General features: G+C 52.8%; 11 protein-coding genes across 11 annotated transcripts; 4 read left to right on the top strand and 7 right to left on the bottom strand.

Annotated features, from left to right (window-relative positions):
* Positions 1 to 157: 157 nt before the first annotated feature.
* SPB4 (ATP-dependent rRNA helicase spb4) lies at positions 158 to 2,143 on the top strand (the record flags this gene model as incomplete). The annotated part of the gene is made up of 2 exons (XM_049354440.1): positions 158 to 348; positions 397 to 2,143. The coding sequence occupies 2 exons, from the start codon at positions 158 to 160 to the stop codon at positions 2,141 to 2,143; spliced, it is 1,938 nt and encodes a 645-aa protein (XP_049211305.1).
* Positions 2,144 to 2,810: 667 nt separating this feature from the next.
* On the top strand, positions 2,811 to 3,860 carry J4E79_005561 (uncharacterized protein; the record flags this gene model as incomplete). The annotated part of the gene is made up of 3 exons (XM_049354439.1): positions 2,811 to 3,125; positions 3,177 to 3,389; positions 3,444 to 3,860. 3 exons carry the CDS (start codon positions 2,811 to 2,813, stop codon positions 3,858 to 3,860), a joined length of 945 nt encoding a protein of 314 aa, XP_049211304.1.
* A 226-nt stretch (positions 3,861 to 4,086) lies between these two features.
* Positions 4,087 to 4,923, bottom strand: J4E79_005560 (uncharacterized protein; the record flags this gene model as incomplete). The annotated part of the gene is made up of 1 exon (XM_049354438.1): positions 4,087 to 4,923. The coding sequence occupies one exon, from the start codon at positions 4,921 to 4,923 to the stop codon at positions 4,087 to 4,089; it is 837 nt and encodes a 278-aa protein (XP_049211303.1).
* Positions 4,924 to 5,324: 401 nt separating this feature from the next.
* On the top strand, positions 5,325 to 6,711 carry J4E79_005559 (uncharacterized protein; the record flags this gene model as incomplete). Its single annotated transcript, XM_049354437.1, has 2 exons — positions 5,325 to 5,498; positions 5,548 to 6,711. 2 exons carry the CDS (start codon positions 5,325 to 5,327, stop codon positions 6,709 to 6,711), a joined length of 1,338 nt encoding a protein of 445 aa, XP_049211302.1.
* A 185-nt stretch (positions 6,712 to 6,896) lies between these two features.
* Positions 6,897 to 7,272, bottom strand: J4E79_005558 (uncharacterized protein; the record flags this gene model as incomplete). Its single annotated transcript, XM_049354436.1, has 2 exons — positions 6,897 to 6,928; positions 6,978 to 7,272. The coding sequence occupies 2 exons, from the start codon at positions 7,270 to 7,272 to the stop codon at positions 6,897 to 6,899; spliced, it is 327 nt and encodes a 108-aa protein (XP_049211301.1).
* A 766-nt stretch (positions 7,273 to 8,038) lies between these two features.
* Positions 8,039 to 9,256, bottom strand: J4E79_005557 (uncharacterized protein; the record flags this gene model as incomplete). The annotated part of the gene is made up of 1 exon (XM_049354435.1): positions 8,039 to 9,256. The coding sequence occupies one exon, from the start codon at positions 9,254 to 9,256 to the stop codon at positions 8,039 to 8,041; it is 1,218 nt and encodes a 405-aa protein (XP_049211300.1).
* A 2,614-nt stretch (positions 9,257 to 11,870) lies between these two features.
* On the bottom strand, positions 11,871 to 13,676 carry J4E79_005556 (uncharacterized protein; the record flags this gene model as incomplete). The annotated part of the gene is made up of 1 exon (XM_049354434.1): positions 11,871 to 13,676. One exon carries the CDS (start codon positions 13,674 to 13,676, stop codon positions 11,871 to 11,873), a length of 1,806 nt encoding a protein of 601 aa, XP_049211299.1.
* A 436-nt stretch (positions 13,677 to 14,112) lies between these two features.
* On the bottom strand, positions 14,113 to 15,392 carry J4E79_005555 (uncharacterized protein; the record flags this gene model as incomplete). Its single annotated transcript, XM_049354433.1, has 3 exons — positions 14,113 to 14,315; positions 14,364 to 14,760; positions 14,808 to 15,392. The coding sequence occupies 3 exons, from the start codon at positions 15,390 to 15,392 to the stop codon at positions 14,113 to 14,115; spliced, it is 1,185 nt and encodes a 394-aa protein (XP_049211298.1).
* Positions 15,393 to 16,445: 1,053 nt separating this feature from the next.
* Positions 16,446 to 18,337, bottom strand: J4E79_005554 (uncharacterized protein; the record flags this gene model as incomplete). Its single annotated transcript, XM_049354432.1, has 3 exons — positions 16,446 to 17,743; positions 17,806 to 17,983; positions 18,173 to 18,337. The coding sequence occupies 3 exons, from the start codon at positions 18,335 to 18,337 to the stop codon at positions 16,446 to 16,448; spliced, it is 1,641 nt and encodes a 546-aa protein (XP_049211297.1).
* Positions 18,338 to 19,259: 922 nt separating this feature from the next.
* Positions 19,260 to 20,351, bottom strand: J4E79_005553 (uncharacterized protein; the record flags this gene model as incomplete). Its single annotated transcript, XM_049354431.1, has 1 exon — positions 19,260 to 20,351. The coding sequence occupies one exon, from the start codon at positions 20,349 to 20,351 to the stop codon at positions 19,260 to 19,262; it is 1,092 nt and encodes a 363-aa protein (XP_049211296.1).
* Positions 20,352 to 20,898: 547 nt separating this feature from the next.
* On the top strand, positions 20,899 to 22,569 carry J4E79_005552 (uncharacterized protein; the record flags this gene model as incomplete). Its single annotated transcript, XM_049354430.1, has 3 exons — positions 20,899 to 20,925; positions 21,003 to 21,529; positions 21,618 to 22,569. The coding sequence occupies 3 exons, from the start codon at positions 20,899 to 20,901 to the stop codon at positions 22,567 to 22,569; spliced, it is 1,506 nt and encodes a 501-aa protein (XP_049211295.1).
* Between the last annotated feature and the right edge of the window lie 653 nt (positions 22,570 to 23,222).

The raw sequence follows: 23,222 nt of genomic DNA, 5'->3' as shown, positions 1-23,222 counted from the left end.
CCCCGCGACGCCCGCGTGCTTCGAGCGTATCTGCCTGTGGACGAATGTGTGGCGCAAAGTGGCCGTGCAGTGCTCCACTTTATTTTCAAAGTTCGCGCGACTTTTCTGTACAGCCATCGCGACTCCAGCAGACACCTTCACGATATCGTAGTGCATCATGGCGCCCCAAACTAAGATAGATCGTTCATTCAGCGCATTAACGCCTGCCTTGTCAGAATGGATTCTCGAAGCTGTGGATTCCATGGGCTTCGTAAAGACCACGCCTGTGCAGCACGCAGCCATCCCCATGTTCATGAAGAACTCTGATGTTGTAGTTGAGGCCGTCACAGGGAGTGGAAAGACTCTAGCGTAAGGTCATACATTGCAAGTCTTCATGCGCATCTAACAAGCTTCTAGTTACCTCATTCCCATTGTCGAGCGCTTGTTGCGACTGGATGCGCCTATAAAAAAGCATCACGTGGGTGCCATTATCATTTCACCTACCAGAGAACTGGCGACACAGATCCACACAGTCCTTTCGTCGCTCCTCAGATTCCACGCCCCCTCTGCTGCGCTACTGGATCCTGAAGATGAAGATACTGATATGGAAGACGCCGATGCTCCGCCAAAACCCACCTTTCCACCTGGGACGTTGAAGGTCATACCCCAGCTCCTTCTCGGAGGATCAGTAACGCCCGCTCAGGATCTGAGCAGATTCCTCAAGTCATCTACCAACGTACTCATCGGCACACCGGGACGACTACTCGAACTCCTTTCTTCACCACATGTCCATTGCTCACAGTCATCATTCGATGCTCTCGTACTCGATGAAGCCGATCGTCTTCTAGACCTTGGCTTCAAAGATGACCTACAAAGGATCCTGTCACGACTGCCAAAGCAACGCCGAACCGGTCTCTTTAGTGCTAGTGTTTCCGAGGCTGTCGACCAACTAATCCGCGTGGGTCTCCGGAATCCCGTTCGTATCGCTGTCAAGGTCAAGGCGCGAGCTGCACCCAATAGTGCGACAGGGGAAATGGGCGCCATCGAAGACAAGAAAACGCCAGCAAGCTTGCAGATGACATATCTGACCATACCAGCATCGCACAAGCTACCCGCCATCAAGAAAGTCTTAAAGTCATTGGATCCGCAGCCGCAAAAGTCTATCATGTACTTGGCGACATGTTTCTCAGTCGACTACTTCCAACACATTCTACCTGAAGTTCTGAAAGGATACACCATCGTGCCCCTGCACGGCAAACTCCCGGACAAGGTTAGGAACCGCAACTTCATCAAATTCGTAGAGAGCGTCACACCATCCATCCTTCTCACCACAGATGTCGCTGCTCGTGGCCTTGATATCCCGTCAGTGGACCTGGTCCTTCAACTTGACGCACCAAGCGACCCGAAAACCTTCATTCACCGCTGCGGGCGCGCAGGTCGCGCAGGTCGCAAAGGCTTAGCCGTTACGTTTCTCAGTCCCGGCCGAGAAGAAGATTACATCGAGTTCCTCCGTGTCCGACAAACCCCAGTATCGCCGTTAACAACACCTGAAGTCACAGTATCCGCGGAAGAAGCCACAGCAATGAGCAATCGGATACGAAAGGTGGTCAAATCCGACAGAGCACTATTCGACAAAGCACAACGAGGCTTCGTCTCCTGGGTCCGCGCCTACAGCAAACACACCGCCAGCTCCATCTTCCGCATCCCCGATCTCGACTGGACAGAACACGGCAACGCCTGGGGTCTCCTCAAACTACCCAGCATGCCTGAACTCAAGAAATGGGATGGAGACCGCAGTCTAGGCGTAGTCATGGATTTCGGCACATATGCATACAAAGACAAAGCGCGCGAAGCACAACGGCAGGTGGAGCAGAGCGAGTATGAAGCCAATAAGGCGGAAGGGAAGAAAGAAGGAAAGAAGCGATACGTCACGGAAGACAAGAAGGCTTCGGCGTGGACGCAGCAGAAGGACGCGAAGGCGCTTAAGGAGTCAAGGAGAGAGAAGAAGGCTGCGAAGCGCGAACATGATCGTGTTGCAGCTTTGACGGAGGATGAGAGGAAAGAGGAGGAGAGGGTGAAGGGTATGATTGACCAGGTTAGGAAGAAGGTCGCGGAGAAAGAGGCGCAAGACGCGGCGGATGAGTTTGAGGGGTTTAGCGATTGATTGCCGGGCGTATACATACCTTAATCACTTGTAGTTATCTACGAGACCTCCTTATCTGCTTTAACATGTTCTCAAGTCACTTCGCGCTTTGACGTATAATGACAGCCTGCAAAGTCGCGCAAAAAGAGTTAAATTGAGTTCGTGAATCGAACGCAGCAAAAACAAAAAGAATCAATGTTGGAACCTAGAATCGAACCCAGCAGCAAAAAGAAAATCCTTGGTCGGTGCTATGAACACTGCGTATTGGGTATATCAAACCCGTCGTCATCTCTCAAGCTGTGATCTAATCGGAACTGCGTATTGGGTATCTCAAACCCGTCGTAATCCCCATTTGGCCACCCGGAATCTTCTTATGGAAACTTACAAGATTAGATGCATTCTAGAGTCAATACAAATCTTCTGTGGGGGGCAACAGTGGATCAGTCGCTACACCTATGGACCCTGAGCGCAGTGAAGGCGAGGCGGTGGAAGAGCGCTCGCAAGGCAGCAGTGACGTACTGTCGCACAATGCAAACGCTCACCTTCACTTTTGACTTGAAGAATCTTCTAGGGCGACAAGTCTCTCGTCGCTCATCTACCCGCTCTTTATCTCTGCTCACGATCTCGCGTCTCCTGACCTATCCATCACCTTGCGCTCCCCTGAGTATACAACAACATCAACGCTACTATGGCGCACAAAATAAATCTTCACTGCCCTTCCATCGACAAGACCAAGAGCGACTTCACCCTCGGACCTTTCGATAAACATGACAAGGTCCTCCAGCAAGTTCGCACGTTCTTCAAGATCGACTACGCCGCCGTCTACGACATCCGCGCTCAACCGATCGACGATATCTGCGCCTGCGAAGCGGGACAGATTGTGCAAGTCGCCGCGTCAAAGGGCGAGATCATGAAGTACTACAAACCCAAGGTCTGCATCTTCTACAACGGTGAAGAAGAGGTGTCCAATGAGTGGGTCGACGGTTACGGCTTGCCATGGAAGGTAAGTGAGGTCTGCTGAAGCGCAATCAACAAACTCTAACCAAATAAATAGGATCTCAACGACTATCAGAGGTGCTCGCACGTCATGAGCCTCGGCAAAGGCCCAGGAGGTTTCGTCTTGGACAACACCATCCGGATCACGCGCCCGTACGCCGACGTTCAAAAGGACCTGAAGGAAGTCGCCGGTGCCGCTCCTGACGGTATGGAAAGCAAGCGCAACCTTGGGATTGCGATCTTCTTGAATTGGGCTTGGAAATGGGAGATGGTCAGTAAAGTCCTTGTCCGAACTGAACTGAGACTCATACTGACTTATCTATAGCTCCTGCCCGCTTCAATGAAGCCCGCCAAGGATAACGACATGTCCTCCAAGGTTCTCGGTCTCCTCGTCGTCCTTTCCTCTTTCACTCACGGCTCCGCGAGCCTAGTACGCCGCTATCTCGTCGACGCCGTCAACGCCCGCGTCTCAGGTGCGAAAGACGATGAGACGAAAGACCCACTCCTCCGCGCTCAAGACGTCGTGCACGTGATCAGCACACTGTATGAGAAGGCGGGCAGCCTAGCTGCGAAGATCGCGCTAGCCAAGGAGAAGGCGATGAAAGACAAGATGAAAGAGAAAGCGCGGAAGACGGCCTGGAAGGCGAAGCAGAAGACGGGAGGAAAGGGCAAAGAGCCATCTGACGTCGACGATCTTGCCGACCAGCTGGGTGGCCCTCACAACTACATAGATCTTACTTAGAAGGATCAGCGAGGTGGCAGACCAGCAGGACGCCTACATACCTGATAGACGGCGAGAAATGAAGCATCCCAAAGCTGATGTAGGCATGTCAGTGATCAATGGCAGCCAAGATTACGCCTACTAAACTCTATGTAGACATTATAATGAAGCATGCTAATAACGATTGAATTTTCTCAATCCAATGTAGTCACATTAGCGTCTCGAACTTTTAGGACTCGCGAGTCGTCTAAAACCGTAACCACTGAAAATCATCATGCGCAAGCACTAAGTTGTGTCCTTCTCCCCATATCACCCCTTCCGTCGCAAACCGCAAAGAACCAATCTGTATCAGAGGGAATAGCCGGTCACAGTTGTTTGCGTCAAATGCCTTGAAGTTGTTCGACGTAATCTGGAGAGTGTTGCGCATAGTGTTATGCAACTTGCGGGCCTCGGCTTGGTCGACACGAAGCCGCCGCGACAGGGTGATTGGATTGTGGCCGTTTCCCCCAAGCGCTACCACTTTCGTTGGCGTACGCAGGTTCAAGATCATACGTTCGGTGTATAACACACTGAAGTGAGGGTTGCCTTGGAATAATAGATTCGCAAGTGTCTTCAGGAAGATAGCAATGTAATCGAAGAGCTGTTTGGCAAAACAAGTCGGCGAGTGCTCCAACAAATGAGCCAGCTCATGCTCATGAGGAACAAAAGATTCGCGCGGCCCGTCTCGGAGGGGCTCTCTTGTGCGCAAGTCGACGTTGATAAGGAGTTGATTGATGGTAGGCGAAAGCGCCGCAAATTGAACCCAGCTCAACGAAAAGTACGGCCGGCCATGCGAGAAGGTAATGTCGAATTCGTAGTTGAGGCGTTTCGCAGCGACCAGGTGTTGGATTGCTTGCTTGAACTCTCCGTGTGTCTGGCGACATACGCGCAGCAGCCCGCGATAACACCGAAGCGGTAAATCGTTCCTCACGTAATGCTCTGACACCACCATAACCCCGCGGAAAGAACGCCCCAGCTCTTCGTTAAGCAACACCTCGTAGACATGATTTCGGAGTTCAAGTGGAAGATCCAAAAAGCCGGGCATGTTGTTGGTGACCAAAAGTGCGAATGCGCCTGTCGAAGATCAGGGTCCAGCGGCAGGCACACGGATGTTCGGAAGCGAGACCGAAGGATTGTTGAGTACAGGCCTGCACTCGCTGCTTGCGGGACCAGAGAATGGGGATGCGGGGATGACGACAAGGAGCTGACGTGATCAAGGAAAGTTTGCGGAGAAGATTGAAGTGAGGTTCAGCCTTTTCGACGAGGTTCAGTGTTGTGAAACTGATCGGTCCGTGCTACCCACGTGATTGGATCTGGGCTCTGGGATTTGCGAGCGGGCAATGGCGGCGCGGCGACTGCATCGTCATCGCTAAAGTGGTGTCTTATCCAAGATGGCATTTCTAGCCGGCCTGACTGCTATGCACACACGGACAGCGCATCGCATAGATGGATGACTACGAACTTGATCGCGTCGCGTCGGATAATCCTGCTCTGACTGCGCCCGCGGCCCAGCAGGCTCCCATACGACGGCTGAAGTCTCAGGGCCCGACATCGACGTCAGCTGCTCAATCTACCGGTTCCAGTACTACGGTCGCATCTGGGGAGTTGACAAAATACGATGTACATTATCAACACACGAGGCTTGGGAACGTACTCTAAACAAGCATAGGTGGGCTGGCGCAGGATTGTCAGAAACTTTTCGCCGTCATGGTTCTCCGTGACCATGGGCACGGGAGTAGTATCTCTACTTCTCGTCGCTATACCGTTCAAAGCAGACTGGTTGTACTGGCTTGCGGTGATCTTCTTTGGACTCAACACTATCCTGTTCGCATGCGCCTTCTCAGTCTCAGTCTTCCGATACGTGATATACCCTGAGATATGGACAGTCATGATCGCGGACAGTGTCAACTCGCTGTTCCTTGGAACCATTCCAATGGGATTCGCTACCCTCATCTCAGCTTGGTGCTCAATATGCATCCCATATTGGGGGCCCTGGGCCGTTACCTTTGCCTGGGTCTGCTGGATGATTGATTCCGTAGTCGCTGTGTCAGTCACAATATCGCTTACCATCCTGCTGATCTCCGCTTCTGATCGCCAGGCTTTGGATCGCATCACAGCAGCCCAGCTACTACCCATCGCTGCATCCATCGTCGCAGCCGGTACCGGCGCCAGAGTCGCAGAGCATTTGACCAACCCGCAACATGCTCTCGGTACGATCATTGCTTCGTACATTATGTGGGGTATGTCTACACCACTAGCGATGACGGTTCTAGTCATGTACTACACGCGCCTGGCTTTGCACAAGCTACCACCACGAGAGATTGTCGTGTCATCCTTCTTGCCACTAGGACCCCTAGGCATGGGCGGCTATTCCATAACCTATCTTGGTTCGGTCAGCAGACGGATCTTTCCAGAGACGGATTTCTTCTCAGATATTCCCGTGGCAGGCGACATCTTCTTCGTCTTGGGGGTCTTTCTGGCGCTCATCATGTGGGCGTTTGGGCTGACATGGCTCTGTTTCGCACTGGCATCCATCTACAAGTCTCGGCCTTTTCCGTTCAACATGGGCTGGTGGGGTTTCACGTTTCCCCTCGGAGTCATGGCGCTTAGTACGATGGAGCTTGGCAACATCTTTCCAAGTCTGTTCTTCAGAGTTCTAGGGACGATCTTCGCTGTAGCCGTCATTCTGCTGTGGTGCGTAGTAGCTGTTGGCACAGCGCGCGGTGCATGGAGCGGTCGTCTGTTCAATGCGCCGTGCCTCAAGAACTTACCGAAGAGAGATTCTACGGGGAAAGATGAAGCAGAGAAAGAGAAAGGGCTAGTGCAGACATGACCCTGAGTCACTATCATCGACACAAGAGGTGCGTATGTGAAAGTTCTATTGGGATCTCATAAATTGCGTTACGTTTAATCGTAAGAGTATGTATGTGCAAAGCCCCTCGTCGCAAAGCATCAAGCCCCTCGCTGACCGCTAAAGGACCTCCAGCATACCCCGGTTCACTGCCTCAAAGGGTAATTCTAGTTGCCAGCACCTGCAGCATCGCATTGTTCTACCATATGATTAGCTTCGTTCCAGAGACTATCAATCATCGAACTCACGCTTCTGAGCCTGGCAATCCTGAGTGGAGAAGTCTCCCTGTCCACCATTGGCCAAGTTCGCGCAGCCGTTGAACTGCTGGTCGCAAGAGCGCTGGAGAGCACCCGAGAGGTTGACAAAAGTGTCACCCTTGACACTGAAGGGGCGGTTGGCGATGCCGGAGTCGAGGATGGGTGTAGCAGCGACACCACCGAGAGCGCCGGTGAAGGTCTGCGCGTTGTTCTGGCGAACATAGATGGCGCGTGCGTTGCTGAGAGCAGCGACGCTAAGAACGATGAGGGTGCTGGTGAACTTCATGTTGACAAATTGAAGTATTTGGAATGAAAGTGCGTTAAAGCGATGGGTATCTTGATGTGCTATTGAATGAATGGGGCGACCGAGCGCTGAAGAAGTGAAGTAAAGAGAATGAAATGAAGTGAACGTGAGATGAATGAGTGTTGGCTTGATGATGAGCTTTTCGCAGAGGCATCCTTTCCTGCATATATAGTCCTACATTTGCCCCCACGGCGCCTACACTCAGATTTACAGCACTTCTGTCAAAATTACTAGGCGGAGTTGCAATGCCAGTGCCCGCCGGTGTTGGTGTTCCAAAGTGCTGCCTCAGGCACCTGAAACCCCGCAGGTCTTGGAGCCGACACACCAAATGCCTCATTACCTTCGAATCGGCTACGCGACTAAACAACTACACCATTCAACCTACTGTTAAGAGTGAAAATGTTTATAGCGCAGGTTTGACAGGTGGTGACAGCTGCTTGCAGCCATGATCCTGGATTTCGCGAGCCGCGTGGGTATGGCGTCGTTTGTCTCGGTGTGCTTCATGTAGTGATTATAACCGCGGCGCGACAATATGTGATACGTTATAGTGTTCGAGAATGTCGTTGAATGAATCGAGGATTCTGTAGTGAGTCGCATCGACGCACATGAGGTGGCATGCGGATCTGACGTGCGACCTTCCGAGGCATGATCAGCCATGGCTGCGATTGATGATATGTGATGCACGTTATTGTTCTTCTATATCTTTCAAATAGTTCCGGCAACGCCGCTTTGCTACGACTTTGTAGGCTCATATGTATAATCGTTTCCTGTCCAGCTTTCCTACGTTCCTGTCGGCCCTCGCAAATGCTATCGCGCCTACGGCCTCATTCGGGCAGACATCTCCTATGCGTACAGGGTAATCGCGCATCAACGCTGTTCTCGCCAATCCAGTCAAAGTAGTTCCTCCCGTAGGCGTTGGGACATAAGGATTCAAAAGCGTCAGCGAGGACGCATAGCCGATGATATCCGGTGCGATCGTGATGTACTTGAGTACGAGTCCGGTGTACGCGGCGGCAAGCAGTATGAATGAGCAAACTAATAAGGCTGCGAACCATCTCCAATCTGTTTTGTACATTGGCGTCGTATCCTGCGATACATTGGCTTCGGTCGCGACGAATGTAATATTGGCATCTGCACGTTGTGCCTGGGTGAAGTTCATAGCGCCGGTTTCCATCACGGATGCTGGTAAATTTCCGCCGACCGCTCTGCTGGCGTATGTGGACTGCCAGAATGTGTTGTACAGAATAGTCAGACGGTCGCCGAAGACTTGCGGCGACAGCTTGTAGAGTTCGGCATTTCCAAAGAATACGCCGGTGAAGTCGAGTGGGTCCTGCAGCCATTTCTCCATAGTCGTCGCGCCTCGAGCAAATGCAACAGGCATATTGAAGTTGTCCGCGCTCGTCATGGCGAGGAGCGCGGTAGCCATGAACTGCCTCCTTAGGGCAATATCGTAGCCTATTGGGTAGTCCTCGTCATACAAGTACATCTTCCTCATCTTGTAAGCGGCACACTCCGTCCCATTGCAGCGTACTCCGACTTCGTATTTCTCGAACGACAGCCCACAATTCGCCACTGAGTACTTTCCTGTATCCAAATCGACGAGAGATTCACTCCGGATTGGGCAGGGGTAACTAGCACAAACCGGGGGCGCACAGAACGTCTCGTTCTTTTTACAAGGCGGCGGCGCTGTATCGTTAACTACTTGGAGTTGCCACGTATATTTTGACACAAAATCTATAGGTTCTCCTCGTGATGCATTGTTGCTTGAACAGGTCACGTCAAATTGGCGAGCTTCGATGTTGAAAGAGCTAATGCCGACCGAGGGAGGCCCGGCTATCGGGATACCGATTAGGGAAGCGTATGTGACGTTGTCGGCTGTACCGTTAGGCACAAACTTCCACTCGTCAGACGTACTGTTCTCGATAGTACGGTAGAGCGGGAGTTTGACATTTCCCCATAGGTCCATGGGTGTAGTACGGTATCTGGTGCTGCTGAGTATAGATGTGAGGAAGATCGGAGTGAAGGAGCTACGGCCTGTACCTACGAATAGTGTAAGTATAGAGCCAGTTTACGTCTGAAATGAGCTTGGCATATGTGAACTTACTAAGGGTACTAGCAGTCTCCATTAATGAATCCATAAACGTCGTCGGATGGAGGTAGCGCACTTGTTTGGTAAACTGGACGTTTCCAATCTCTTGGTCAATAAGACGAAGTGCAGACTGTCCACCGACTGGCGAAAGGAGCCAAATCAAGACGGATGCAAGTCCAAGCAGAGACCAAGATCTCAGACAAAATTGACGTTCGAGTGCGGAGAAGACGGATTGGCAACCTATCAGCTGTTCGAGACGGCCGAGAGTTGTGCCTCGTTGAGCAAGGAAGAGACCAACATGTCGGAAAAACCTTCCCATCAAGGCCGCGAAGATGAGGGGGAAGATTGTCGGCGAAAGGAGAAGTGTTTGTTCCAGCTTGGTACCATAGTCCGACACTTCTTTCCCGTTCAACCTGGCAGCGATAAGGGCCAGAGCTGTAGCATGTCAGCAAGTGGTCGATGTAATCGTTAAAGCAGCTCAGTGTGGTCACGCTGAGATCGATCGTACTCACCCAGAAACATAATAGGCGATGAAGCCAAAATCACATCGAAAACCAGGACCAGTGCTTTCAACGGCGTAATCCTCCCAACCTTCCGTAAATCCGAAGGCCATTTCTGCGATACGCCCTTGGTATTATCAACACTGTATTCCGTATCGCTATCCTGGGGAACATGCGGGGCGGTGTTGTACGCCCCGGAATCGTATTGGGTGTTCAGGCCGCCATCATACTCCACCGACACATGTGGACCTTTTGCCTGGGGTCCAACGGGTTCATAAGCCATGGCGCTCGGGAGTACAAGTAAGTATCGTCGCCAAAGTCGAAAAGCAGTAAAGAAAAACGAATTAGAGAAAGGAAAGCTCGAACAGCTACACAGGTACTAGGAAGGATTCTAAGGACAGAGCATGAAATATGCTGCCTGCCACCTGCGTTTTTGGCCCCAATCACACACATGCGGCATGGTACCTTGCAGCGGGCACCGCCCCGCCTCGGAACGGGGGTTAAGTTCGAAAGAACATGCGCGATAAGCGGCTGAGGCTCTCGGTGAGGCTCTCAGACTGGAGGATCGTAGATAAGTTGACGCCGCATTGGGGCCATCATGTGTTGCGCGCGAAGTCGACGACGCTGTGTGGTGGATCGGATTGTTTTTTGCCGCTAGGATGCTAGCGTGGTCCGAAAATAGGCTAATGCAAGGGTCATGATGTCTGCACTCTGTCAAACGCGACATGGAACGCCGCCATGCATTCCCCACATCTCCAACACCATACCGCCACACGACAGCCTTGGACCCAAGTACGAGCAGACCGGATACCACGACACCGGAATCTTCTTATTTCCGAGTTGATCTAGCCCGTGCGATGTTGCCAACCTTGCGCGTTGGATAACCCGCGCAATGAGGATCACAGCATTTCTCTGGGCAACCGGGACCCATATCCCACGGCGCATGAGCAGAAGTACCGTCAGAGAAACTCTGGGTCTATCTGAGAAACAATGGCCAATCTTCCTGGTACAAATCTTGCTCAATCAGTTGTCGCGACGCGCTCATAGTGCTGACTTTCTCGCAGCGTGTCTCACTCGCAGTTTGCAAAGACTTCACACGCTCCACATTGACCGAGCTCACTACAAAAGAGAAGGAATATCTGATTCAAACGATCAGAGAGTCTGTAGTGAAAGAAGGGCTTCCACCTGTAGACGATGAAGGGATCGAGTGGCGTGTTTCAAAGGTTCTGCCAGAGCTGCGCCACTATCAGCGCTGTATGCATACTCGGCGCACATGACGCTTATCGATGCTAACCGATAACAGTCGCAGATCAGTACGAAGCCTGGGAGAAGGTAGCTCAAAGATCTTTCCCTTATGTAAGTACAATGTCATGCATTCGCTCGGTGACACGGAGCGTTGTCACATGTTCTAATCCACTTCCCAGAAAGTACTTCGCGAGGCGGTCAATGCAAACATGGAAAAGATTCCCAGAAAAGGACTCCGCTACTGGATGGATATTCCCGAAGATGTTCGAATGGAACTCGCGGAAGACGTTAACAGGCGACTTGATGAAAGTGGCCTGCCTACGATGGACGAAGAGGCCGTGTTGTATCGGCTCAGGAAACACGTGAATCATTGGATAAGGGACCACCATGTGTCGCAATGACACGCCGCACTTTAATGTAAGCGAACTGCATCAATTTTTATCAATCTGATGGCCTCAAGAGCTTCACGATTGCGACGCCTTTTGGGTATTTTTGGGGCAGAAGTAAATTCCATGCCTTGGGTGGTCTTAGCTAATAGTGTGTAGTTAGAACGGAGTCCCCAAGACAGAACGATGACTAGCTTCAAGCGATTGCTGTATCAATCGAGAGCAAGTTCACACACTGTTCTCGCTAGAAGCATCTGTTCCGAACGGCCAACCCAACTTCAATCCTTCGCCCACTCGTACTGCAAGCCACTGATGCCACATATTAGGCAACCGGCGCATGGATGGTAGAGTAGTAGACTACTACTTCCTCCAAACAATGAGCTTGCCTGTTCCCTTGCCTACAGCATCCAGCCATCCCTTGAACTGCCCAACGTCAACCCGGAAGCCCTCAACAAGGGGTATACTCCCAGCATTCTCCATCTTGGCGACCGTCCTCTTCAACGTCAGCGCACCCTCTTGCGGCTCAATGCTCGATGCATCCACCTGAGGTAGCTCCGAAGTGCTCGAGGCTGAGCGGATCTCGCGATGGAGATGCTTCTGGCCACGGCTTCCGCTCACGAGATTCTGTAGGGAAGCAAAGGGCCTCAGTGGCTGCTTAGAAGATGTCGGAGTCATGGGCTGGTCACCAGGAGCGGGAGTATCCTTCTCGGGAAAGACAGTGTGCAGGCAACTCGACACATTGGTGACGGCGGAGATGTGCCACGCGAGCATGATATGCGGCGGCGCGATGTCCTCAGGCGAGGTGGGGTGACCCTTGATCAGGACATACGCCCATCGTCCCTCTCCATGGATGGCAAGATGATACTGGTCCTGGGATCGAGTCGCCTCTCCTCCCGGCCCACGGTACCCGCGTCCAAGCTTCAGCTTCTTCTTCATTTCCTCGAGCTTCGTATGCTTTTGCTCTTGCTCCTCGAAAGCAGCGCGTTCATCCTTGCCACGGAATACGTCGACCTCTGCGTAGGCGATCTCAGCCGCGTCACCTGGACCCAAGAACCTGATCTCCTTGTGGGGAACGACGCTGGTGTCGTAAAAGCCGACGGAGATGAGGTGGTTATAGATCGGAGCGGTGACGGGGAAGGGAAATGAGGCATGGGCACGGAATGCCTTAGGGTTTGGGAGGCGCCGGTAGAATGACTGTACTGTGAAGGACCAGTTCAGGAGGATGGTGAGGAGCGCGGGAGTATAGCCGGGGAAATCGATATCCCATGAAGATGACTCAGGAAGGGTTGGTAGGCCGGTTGTACCGTCTACACGGGAACCTTTGGGTGCCGGACCGGGGGCCTCATCGCCACCTGGAGGCGACATACGCTTCTTGGCTGACGAAGGCTCTACTCCTGATGGGGCTTGGATGGCGACGGTAGCTTGAATAGGTGCCATGGGCTGCTTACCCTTGGCTGTTGGAGTAGACATGGGCTCCTTACCTTTGCCCTTGCCCTTTCCTTCATCCCAAGTCTCTGCCTCAACTTGAGGAGAAGGGAACAGCGGCTTATCCGGTAGAGGCTTTTGCATACCCGCCGCCTGACTCAGCACATCTAACCCCATATTCTGCATCTTTTTATCGAGTCCATACTCCTCCAATCCAGCCTCGAACTCTTCCTTTAGACCCTCCGGCATGTCAGGCGGCATAACGAACGGCTCTGGTGGTGCTATGCCCAAGACGCGGTGCAGCCTCTTCGCTGCGTCAGTTGCTCGAGCGAGACCCAATGCGCGAGTCGTCTTGCTCTTTCGTGATTGAGAGGGACCGGGCTCGGGCTTGTTGTGAACGTCAGGCTCTGGTGAAGTCCAGTCATCGAAGCCAGATCGAGGTGGAGCTGGGTTCACAACTGGTGTCTGAGGACCTATTTCATTGCCCACTTTCTCTTTGTCAGTCGTGCTCAGTTGAGGTGTAAATTTGCGCAATGCGAAGTTCAGGGATGAAGTAGTGTTAGGCGTGTCGAGCTCGGGGAGGTCAATGGGGGACTTGAGGTTAGTGGGTGCGGGCAGCTGTGAGCTCTCTGCCTTACCCTCATCGCTGGCTTTGGGGCCTTCTTCGGTGGCCTCTTTGGCGTTGCCTTTGTTCTTGTTTTTGCGGCGGTTCTTGCTGCGGTTCTTGTGGCCGCCAGCCATGGTGAAGGTGAAGGGGATGGGATCGAGCAGCTTGCTTGCTAGAGTCGTATAGACGACCCCTTGGGGTTGTCTTTGGATAGCAAGTTCTCGCTCTCAAGATGGCGAGTTGTTTGGTGAGGGTAAAGGTGTAAAGGAAGGAGCAGTCGGCGAGATGGACAGGGACGTAGGCAACGACGACGGCATCGAATCCGCGGTGACGGCAACTCCATAGTGACCGCAACTCCAAGGTGACCGCAAATCCAGGCGACTGCATATCCATGGTGACCGACGAAAAGGAGTATCACAACAAACAAAGCAAAGTAGAAACTCGACGTGAAGTAGGAATCAACCTCGATTACCATTACGACATCCTCAAAAGGTGCCTAATTATACTATCGCACGTGGTATCATGTCGCCTTATCCAAGGCTCCGCTCATTCGTCACAATAGTGCGTAATCTACTCAGTAGTAGAGAACACGTACTGGGCCTCGAGCGTGTAAGCTCCGCTGGAAGGACCGAAGATCTGCTCCTTCTCGCGCCTCCATTCGGGGTGGTTGATGGCGTCAATCCAGTCTTGAACCTCCATGACGACGCAGCCGTACTTGGGGACGTAGCCGCTGCTTCCCTCAGCACCTTGGGTAGACTTGATAGGCAGAGTACCTGACATTTTGTTAGCGGTTTTACGGGAATTTTGCGGGTTTTACATACCATCTTGACCGGGGCAGCTGTACATCTGGTACGCGGCTTGGTCAGAGTAGACGTCGAGCTTGATGCCGGACCACTCGCTCCACAGAGAAGCGACAGGTCCAGAGTTGCGCCAGTCGAGAGCCTCGGCTTCGTCGCGGTTGACGAGGTAGCAGTTGTCGTAACCGGTGCAGTTAGTTCCGCAGTTGCCGAGAAGCTCGGGCGCAGTCTGGTTAGCACCAATCTGCTTGGGCGCCGACCAAAAGTCGTTGACAGAGTATTGCTCGTTGGGAAGAATTGTACCGGTGGGGATAAGAATGGCATCTACATCCATGCGCTGGCCAGAGTATGGGATGTGGAAAGTGTGGTTGAAGATAGTCTCATCTTCGGGGTTACCGAATCCGTCCAAGTTCCAGTAGGTCTACGCTTATTAGCATTGCAATATGCATCAAAAAGCAATTTACTTACGTGAGAAGTCAGCATGATGGGTGTCTTCTTGGTGGTAGCAAGCGCCACGATCTTGATGTTCCAGGTGTTTGGGGTCATGGTGTAGGTAACGTAGCTCACGACCTCACCGGGGAAGCCCTCCTTGCCGTCGGGATCGACAATAGAGAAGGTGATGGAGTCTTCGGTATGCGCCACAACAGTAAAGTTGCGGTAATCCCATCCATCTGGTCCACCGTGCAGGGTGTTGTTGTTGTTATTCTCGTTGGGCTCGATGAAGAACTGCTCGCCATCGATGGAAAAGGTAGAGTTCCGAATGCGATTGGCGTAGCGGCCTGGCACACCACCCAAATGGGGGTGAACCTCGCCTTCGTAAGCAGTCGCGTTGTCGAAGCCGAGGACAATGTCGCGCTCAACACCGTCTTTGCCCATGACGAACAAGTTGGAGACGGACGCGCCATATGGGATGAAGTGACCGCGAATGCCCTCAGACGAGATCTCGTACTTGCCGTCCTTGTCAGGTCCGGACGAGCTCGAGTTAGTCGGTGGGGTGCTGTACTGCGCGAGGGCAGTCGCAGCAAAGAGGGGGAGTGCACTTGAGAACCGCATCGTGACTTGCCAAGCTCGATCGAGTTGAGAAGTGGAGGTGATGTGATGTGGTGTGGAGAAGAGTACGGGGTTGAACGGCGGAGGGTTATTATATACTGCTATAGACGAACAGGCTACCGGCGTAATTACCGTTCCACGATCCTGTGACTAGGATCCATCCCGCATATTCTCACTTCTCCAGCCTCCGGGTTTATGGTGCTAATGGGCTCGTACTGGGGAAAGTGCGGGTCGCCGCTCGAGGGTAGCGAACGTGCGCTTCTTCCCCGCAGGAAGGCCATGTCAATTTCCCCAGGAACGCGGCTATGACGAAATCGGCCCGCGTAAGCTCACAGAAGCTGCATACTAGTCACATCTGTGCCATGGAGCGTGATGATCAGCTGTCGCACAAGGTTGTCGCTCTCAATTGCAGTTGTTCTTCGTTCGTGTTGCACCGTGAGGCATCCAGCTCCGTCGCAAGCTCGAAGCCTCGGTCGTCATAGCTCCCAGCAGCGCGACTACACAATCTCACTTGACAAGGATTAGTCTAGTAAAAGGCACCGGCAAAAGTCGCCATTCGCGGAAAATAGCGGAAAAAACTAAACGCGCCCCCTTCACAGGCAGAAGAACGTGGAGATGGCTTGTTGTTTACGCGGAGAGCGGCTGGGGTGAAGTATCCCTGCCGATGAGCTTACCCGTTGAGGCGGAAGCTTGAACCACGCCACATGTCGTGTATGCAAGGTCGGGATGGTATACTGCATGCAGCAATGACACCGCCATTTGCATCATTTTACGAAGCAGCTCGTCATTCATCATCACGCCCTGATCATACAGATACAACATGATTTCGGAAGACATTAGATTAGATCGCGCCATGTTCTGTTGTTCTACGAACAACCGCTACATACATGAGTCGGGTATTCTCGTTGATTATAATCGTACACTCTTTCTGCAGCTCCAATCACTACTACACTCGATGAATTCTGCTTCATTTTCGCTGACGCTTACAGTCATTTTCCATACAACCGTCTCCGTTTTCGTCCCAGTAAAACGCGCAAACTGGCTCCCCGGCTAGATTCAACGGTATTCCGCATCTGCACCAGGCGAGAACGGCGATCCGAGAGCTGCATACTGTCGCCTCGAACCGTCGAACTCCAACTCGTTGCCGTTATTCCAGTGTGAATCGGCGAAAGAACGTGAGGGAGGAGGGTACTGGTGTGATCCATCAAGAACCGGCAAAGCCATGTGTACTGGCACGTGAACACCTCGAAGGCCAAGTCCCTGTGTCGTGTATGGGTACTGGCGACCGTATGCAAGAGACTCCTCACGGCGATCATCTGAAGCATCCTGCCAGTTGGTGATGTACTGCCTGTTCTGTTCAGCAGCGGCTGCCTGAGCATCGAGATGAGAGACCACTGAGTCGATGCGTCCTTGCGGTCGTGGCGCGTCGATCTCGGATGCGACGTTGACAGCAGTGAGCAGGTCGTCGAAACTTGATCGAGTAGGCAGCCGATGAGAATGATAAGAGCTCATGTGTTCGATAGGCTGCTCCCTCTCTTGGCGGGACCGCGAAGTGTCGGCAAAAGAATGGTTGCGGTCTCCAGAGGTAGGTACCATCGAAGGCACCAATGGGGCTTCTTGGGTCAACGTTTTCGGTTTCAGAACGGCCGATGAAGGCTTTCGTTGTGCCACGCCCTCTCTGCAGCTCGGATGCTCGTTCCAGCTCACGTATGGCTTGTTGTTCTTCGCCCAACAACCGCTAGTTGTCTCCAGATCATCAAGCTTCTTACCCCAGTGGTGTTTCTTGACCTTTGACCTGCCGGAAAATCCCTTGCCGCACAGACTGTGAATGTATGGCCCTCCTGTTCCTTGCGACATGGTGTTTGCCTCTCTGATCTTCTTTTCCGGCTGGGTTGGGTCTGAGAGTCGATCAGCGATCTCGGCATATTCTTCTCTTGGTTCCTCCTTCGTCTTAGCCTGGATTGTTGAGCTTTGACGACGACGGCGTTTCTTTGATGGAGGGGGCATCTCGTCGATGGGCTGGCCGATGGGTACAGCGACGGGTACTCCAAGCACAGATGGGCTAGCGGTGGCAGTCTTTCCCTTCCTTGGCGAGAGAGCTGGAGACAGTTGGGTTTGGTAAGAGATTGCTGGCGAATTGAAGTGATTGCCGGTGGGAGACTGCGCATGGTCGAGCATCGGACCGTTGGTGACAGAAGACCAAGGCTGGCTATAGTAGGTATGATCATCCTCGTGCCATAGTGGAGAGATTCGGGGTAAGCGCATCTGAGGCTGATGAGTCGGCTGCAGGAATTGAGGGCTAGGGCTGGGTTGTTCGAGAGGCTGGCGGAACCCAAAGTCGAAGTCGCCCACGCCTGGAGGTAGACGCACGACGTCAGTATATGTCTCACATGCATTTCGTATAGTCAAAACTTACCCCAGTCGGCCTCTCTGTGAAACAGGATATTCAGAAGATCTTGCTTGAGGTCTGCATGATCTCCGAGCGTGTTCCTGATCGCAACGAGTGTGTCTTTCTTCGACATCTCTCCAGCTCGGAATGTACCAAGGATGTTCAAGATGCTGATGACCTCAGTCGAATGTTCACCGAATCGGAGCTTCGATAGTCAGTCTCAGATGCTACGGGAATGCACCCTATTTAAAGGAAAAACTAAATACCCTAGAGCCTACATTAAGATAAAAACTTATAAAGTTAGTAGCTTAACAGCAACGTAGGCTCCTAGGTGTTTAGCTTTTCTCTTGTATAGGGTGCAGGGTCTAAGATAAGTGCAAAAGCAACGACGCACCTTGATGTTGTCCAGGAATATGTAAACGACCTGCCCGATAGTCGGTTGATGACCACGAATCACGTGCTCGTGTCTGCCGTTGATCGTTCCGGAGTGGATCATTTCGGTTGGGTGTCGCGATTGCTGCGCAATATTGAGCATGTTGTCGCTGTCGAGAGCTTCCATGACGTTCGTCCAGGCGGCAGCACGGTCACTATCTCTTGGCCACAACCTTCAGTCCAATCTCAATACCGGCGTTGATGCGAGATATTTGCAGAATTGATGGGTGCTGGAGCCTCGTGGTACAGACGCTCGGTCCTCAAATAGCCGAGTCTGGTCTGTTAGCAGCGATTGCACCTTCCGGTGAAGTGAAGATGAAACACGTGAGCGCGTGTCGTCCACCGCTTTTCGGTCTCGCGGGCGCGGAAACGCAAAATCGCTCGTTTGTATAGTGAGTGGACGTGCGCGGTTAGGAGTCTTCGCGGGTTGTTTGCACATACTGTGTCACAAGCAGGGTCTCCTAGGCCCCATTGGGACGACTGTTGCATCTGAGGGAAGTCGCGATGACTGCGGAAGAATATTGCACTCCTACTCAACGATTCAATCTAAGGCAGCTGATAAAAAGCGACAGGCATATGCTCAGACTAAAAAGCGCGGAGTGGGTGAAGTTTTCATACGTACGTTTGAGACACTCGGTATGAGGTCGCATCCTAGAAATTCCCCTCCAGTGTCACCAACTCATTCAGCATCACTGAAGAGCCCTCATACATTACGTTCGCGTATCTTTCGATGCAATCAACCGGCCTCCGAAAACCGTTTGGCGAGCATTCCCGGCATCATACACCACCTCTACCACGCTCTTTCTGCAGTGCCAGCCACTGTCCATTCGGTCGAACAACACAAAGTCGGCAGGCTGGCCCGGCTTTAGGGCGAGAGACGTCGAATCGCAGCCAATAGCGGTCTTTGCCCGTGTAGATACGGTTTCCTGCATGGTTAGCATGAGCAAACGGGGTGTTGAACGGCTGCTTACATATAGGAGTTCAGCGTCTTTCTTTGTACCAGCTTGGTAAAGACCGACACCTAGTGATGCAATGCTCTAGTCACAGTTTCAGCGACATTTCTGTATGAGCATTAAGGCGAGATGTCTTACCAGAGGATCGCAGTTCCCGTACGGTGTGAACGCGTTGCCCACGTTATTAACGGCAATGGCAGCATTGAACCCGTACTCGTTGATGAGTTCAACGACAGGCAGAGTCCCGCGCACATTCTCTGGTGTTCGCATCATGAACAGGTCGGAAGTCGGCAGGCCTACGAAAGAAATTGGCAGGTCGCCTACTTCCTGTCTTAGATGCGTCCACTCGTCGTTCCGAAATCTCGTCAATCTGGTGCAATGTCCTAGCGTAATTTGCCTGTCTCCCGCCTTTTCGTTCCATTTGAGCTCTTTGAACATGTCCAGGGTATCCCAGACCAGTGGCTTCTTGTCTTCTTCCAGGAAGTAGTCAAGATGGAGATCTAGATGCTTCTGGTATTTGAGTGCTAACTGCGTGATCCATTTCACGTTATCCTTGGACTTTTGTTCATCATCCTCAACATATGGTGTGCTTCCGAGAACAGCCACCTTCTCCAACGAGGCAGCACTGGCCATCAGCTTCCTTACTTCCTCACCCCCGTCTTGGCCAGAGAATAGCGGGAGCTGGGCGAACGCGCAGATTTGCACTTCACAGCGATCCTTGAACATTTCTTTCAGCTTGAGACCTGCGTCCAAACATTTCGTGTGCACCACCCCATCCACTTCTACAAACGCCCGCATAGCGGTCACACCATGTTGGATGCTCTCTTCGATAAGACGCGCGCCCCTCCTCAGGAGATCATTTTCCTCAAACCTTGACTTGGCCTCACCTGTCATCGACATGGCTTCCGTGAAGTCGCCGCTCTCGATCTGTAAGTCGCTGAATTTGGGGTCTTGTAGGAGGAAGCACTTGTCAAGGTGGATGTGGGCATGACAAAGCGATGGCGCTATGAGACGGTTGCCTCCATCTAGCGTGTCTTCACTGCGCCCGTCCGAGTCCTTGACATGGCTGTCTACCGAAGCAATTCTCCCATCGTTGATCGTGATGTCCCAGAGTGTCGACGACGGTTTATCTGGTATACGCACGTTGGTAATTCTTCTGAGAGGGTTCTTGGACGTTTGGTCCTCCATGCTTTCCTTCTCTTCACTCACGCCAAAGACTAGAGCGCTGGGTGTCGACTGGTCTTGCCTGTTAGGTGCAGATGGGAGAAAAAGAAAGGAAGAAGAAGAACAGGGGACAGCGATAATGACGCTTAGATAAACTTGGAGGATACTAGATCGCTTCACTGAACGAGCGTCAACGAGTGCCAAGACGGATGCTGAAGCAGTGAATGAGACGGGGCCCCAATAGCAGCGAGAAGCACCTCTTGAAGGCTGCTATTTTACATCACACGCGGGTCCCTGATGTCGATGAGGCTGGAAGTAGATGGAAAAGCTTGTGCAGTCGAGGGCTGGGTGGGGGTGATGCCCCGCATGGCCTATAGGGGGAGCTAGAGTATCCGTGCATGCACGTAGTCGTACCTAACCTCGACGCGTCTCGAAGAAGTTACCATCCTATCCACCTTCCATCTCCACTGACGCGCTTTCATCGCGAACTTCGCTGCCGTTCATTTTCGCACACTTTGCACCATGCAACCGAACTATCAGGCACGGGGATATAATTATCCGCAACAGCACAATGCAGCTACGCCATCCCGGCGACCAGGTAAGTACCCATTGCCAACCACAGCTTCCCCAACACGCCCCATCGCACCGACCGCCTGCGCATACCTTCCGTAAAAGACGATGATTAGTAGGAACGACCTCGCTCACTTGTTTCGCAACCCAGGCCCCATTGTCCACGCTGCGCACCCGGCTGCGCAACCGCAGTACAACAACGCCAACATGCAGGCTTCGCAGCGCGCCGAAGCTGAACGCCGCGAGAAGATGCGCCGAATCGCGAAGAACCCGACCGATAAGAACATTGCCGAGGGCGTGGAAGACGTGTGCATCGGCGACGCCGTAGCCCGCTACAAGGAATTGCGCGAGGTCGAGCGCACGCTGGATGCGACCATGATGCGCAAGAAGCTGGATGTCATGGACTCAAAACACCATTCGCGCGCATCGCGCTACGGCACCATGCGCATATGGATATCAAACACCGCCGAGAACCAGCCTTGGCAGAGCACCGGCCTCGACGCAGACGCTTTCGATTTTGACGGCGAGAACAACGCGACATACCGCGTTAAGATCCAAGGCCGCCTGCTCGACGAGGACGGCGACGAAGGCCTCGAGGAGGATGAGGACGAGGAGAAGGACGCCGATGCTATGTATGTCGACCTTTTACTTGCGCCGGCGCCAGTTCGAGCGCCTGTCGGTCGGATTTTACCACGTACAGCAAAACTGACTAGCATCTAGGGATGAAGACGGAGCCGAGAAAAAGCCAGCCGCGAAGCCCAAGCAGTTCTCACACTACTTCACGTCCATCAACATCGATTTCGACCGCGCCAAGAGCTTACAACCTGACAATTTCACGCAAATCGAATGGAAACGACCCGAGAACCCCACTGCGAAGGAAGCCAACTTCAGCGAACTCGAGTTCGAGCGCAAGGGCGACGAGAACATCAACATCACGATCAACCTACAGCGGTACCAAAACCCCGAGGTCTTTCGCCTGAGCAAACCTCTCGCCGAGCTGCTTGACACCGATGAGGAGGATCGCGCTGGTGTCCTCATGGGCATCTGGGAATACGCGAGGTCGCAACACCTACAACAAGAAGACGACGAGCGCAAGTTTGCGTGCGACGCGAGGCTGAAGGCCCTGTTCGGTGGCCAGGACCACTTCTTCTTCCCGAACCTGCCCCAACTCATCAAGCAACACCTCACGACTCTCCCACCAATCCAACTACAATATACGATCCGTGTGGACAAGGATTACATCTCGCCCGCTGCCGACTCTGGCAAGACCCCCTCCGAACCGACTGTGTACGACGTCCAGGTAGCACTCGAGGACCCGATGCAGCCGCTGTTCCAAGACATCCTCCGCCGACCAGATAGCATACAGACCCTGCAAGAGATCCAGAAGATTGACGAGCAGCTCGTGCTGTTGATGGGTGCAATCGGACAGTCGAAGGCGAAACACGCCTTCTTCACCAGCATGTCCAAGGACCCCGTGGCCTTTTTCAAGCGCTGGTTGTCCAGCCAGAAGCGCGACCTGGAAGTGCTACTCGGCGAGGCCACACGAGGTGGCGGCGAAGACGTGTCTGGCGAGGAATGGCGACGAGGCGGAGCTGATGGCGTATGGGGCAGTGAAGTCGCAAAGGAGAGCGTGGCCTTGTGGCTCGCCAGGTCCAGCATCAAGCCTCATTAGGTAGAGGCCTTGGAAACTCAGGCCTTGGAAGTTCAGGTCTTGGAAACTGAGACTTTGAAAAAATAGGAGCTTGATGGCTTGCTGCTTTATTGGTTTTCTTGCTAGGTGGTAGGAGTTTGCGCTCGTGTTATGGAGAGCCGCGTGAAAAGACGGCGTTCATATTCGATACCCAACGATTAGTTCCTTCCTCTCAGCTTCGACCTGCAATGTGACTTCCAAGGTTGAGACAATGCGGCTTAGTTTCGACCGGAAGCAGCTAGCGGGGTTAGTCATCGATCTCCCGCCTTCCGGATGCCAGAGTGGTATTCTGTGTATCTGGTACCTCTGCGGCACGAATCAAATCAGCGACATTTACCCGGCATCTGTTGTAGTGCCCGCTCGCTTCTTAACACAGCCGACGATGCTGTTGCCAATCCATACCTAGGTATCCTGCTGTCACCCGTTCAGTCGCGGTCTTCCGTCCTATCAACTACGAACCCAGAAGGCACGATGCATAGCAACAAAGGTTGGCCAATTTGTCGAAGCATACTAGAGGCACGCTTAGCGCTTCAAGGCCGCGTTCAGATACCACGAGGCTGAAGGATGGCGGCAATATGTGGATTGTCCAATGGCAAGCCCTGACGGAATCAGTATGCCTCCAGCTCTTCTCAGCC

The sequence above is a fragment of the Alternaria viburni genome (genome assembly GCF_023758015.1).
Source record: "Alternaria viburni strain BMP 2772 chromosome Unknown scaffold_10, whole genome shotgun sequence".
Lineage (NCBI taxonomy): Eukaryota > Fungi > Ascomycota > Dothideomycetes > Pleosporales > Pleosporaceae > Alternaria > Alternaria viburni.
The sequence above is the reverse complement of the archived record's forward strand: the minus strand, read 5'-3'. Positions and strand labels throughout refer to the sequence as shown.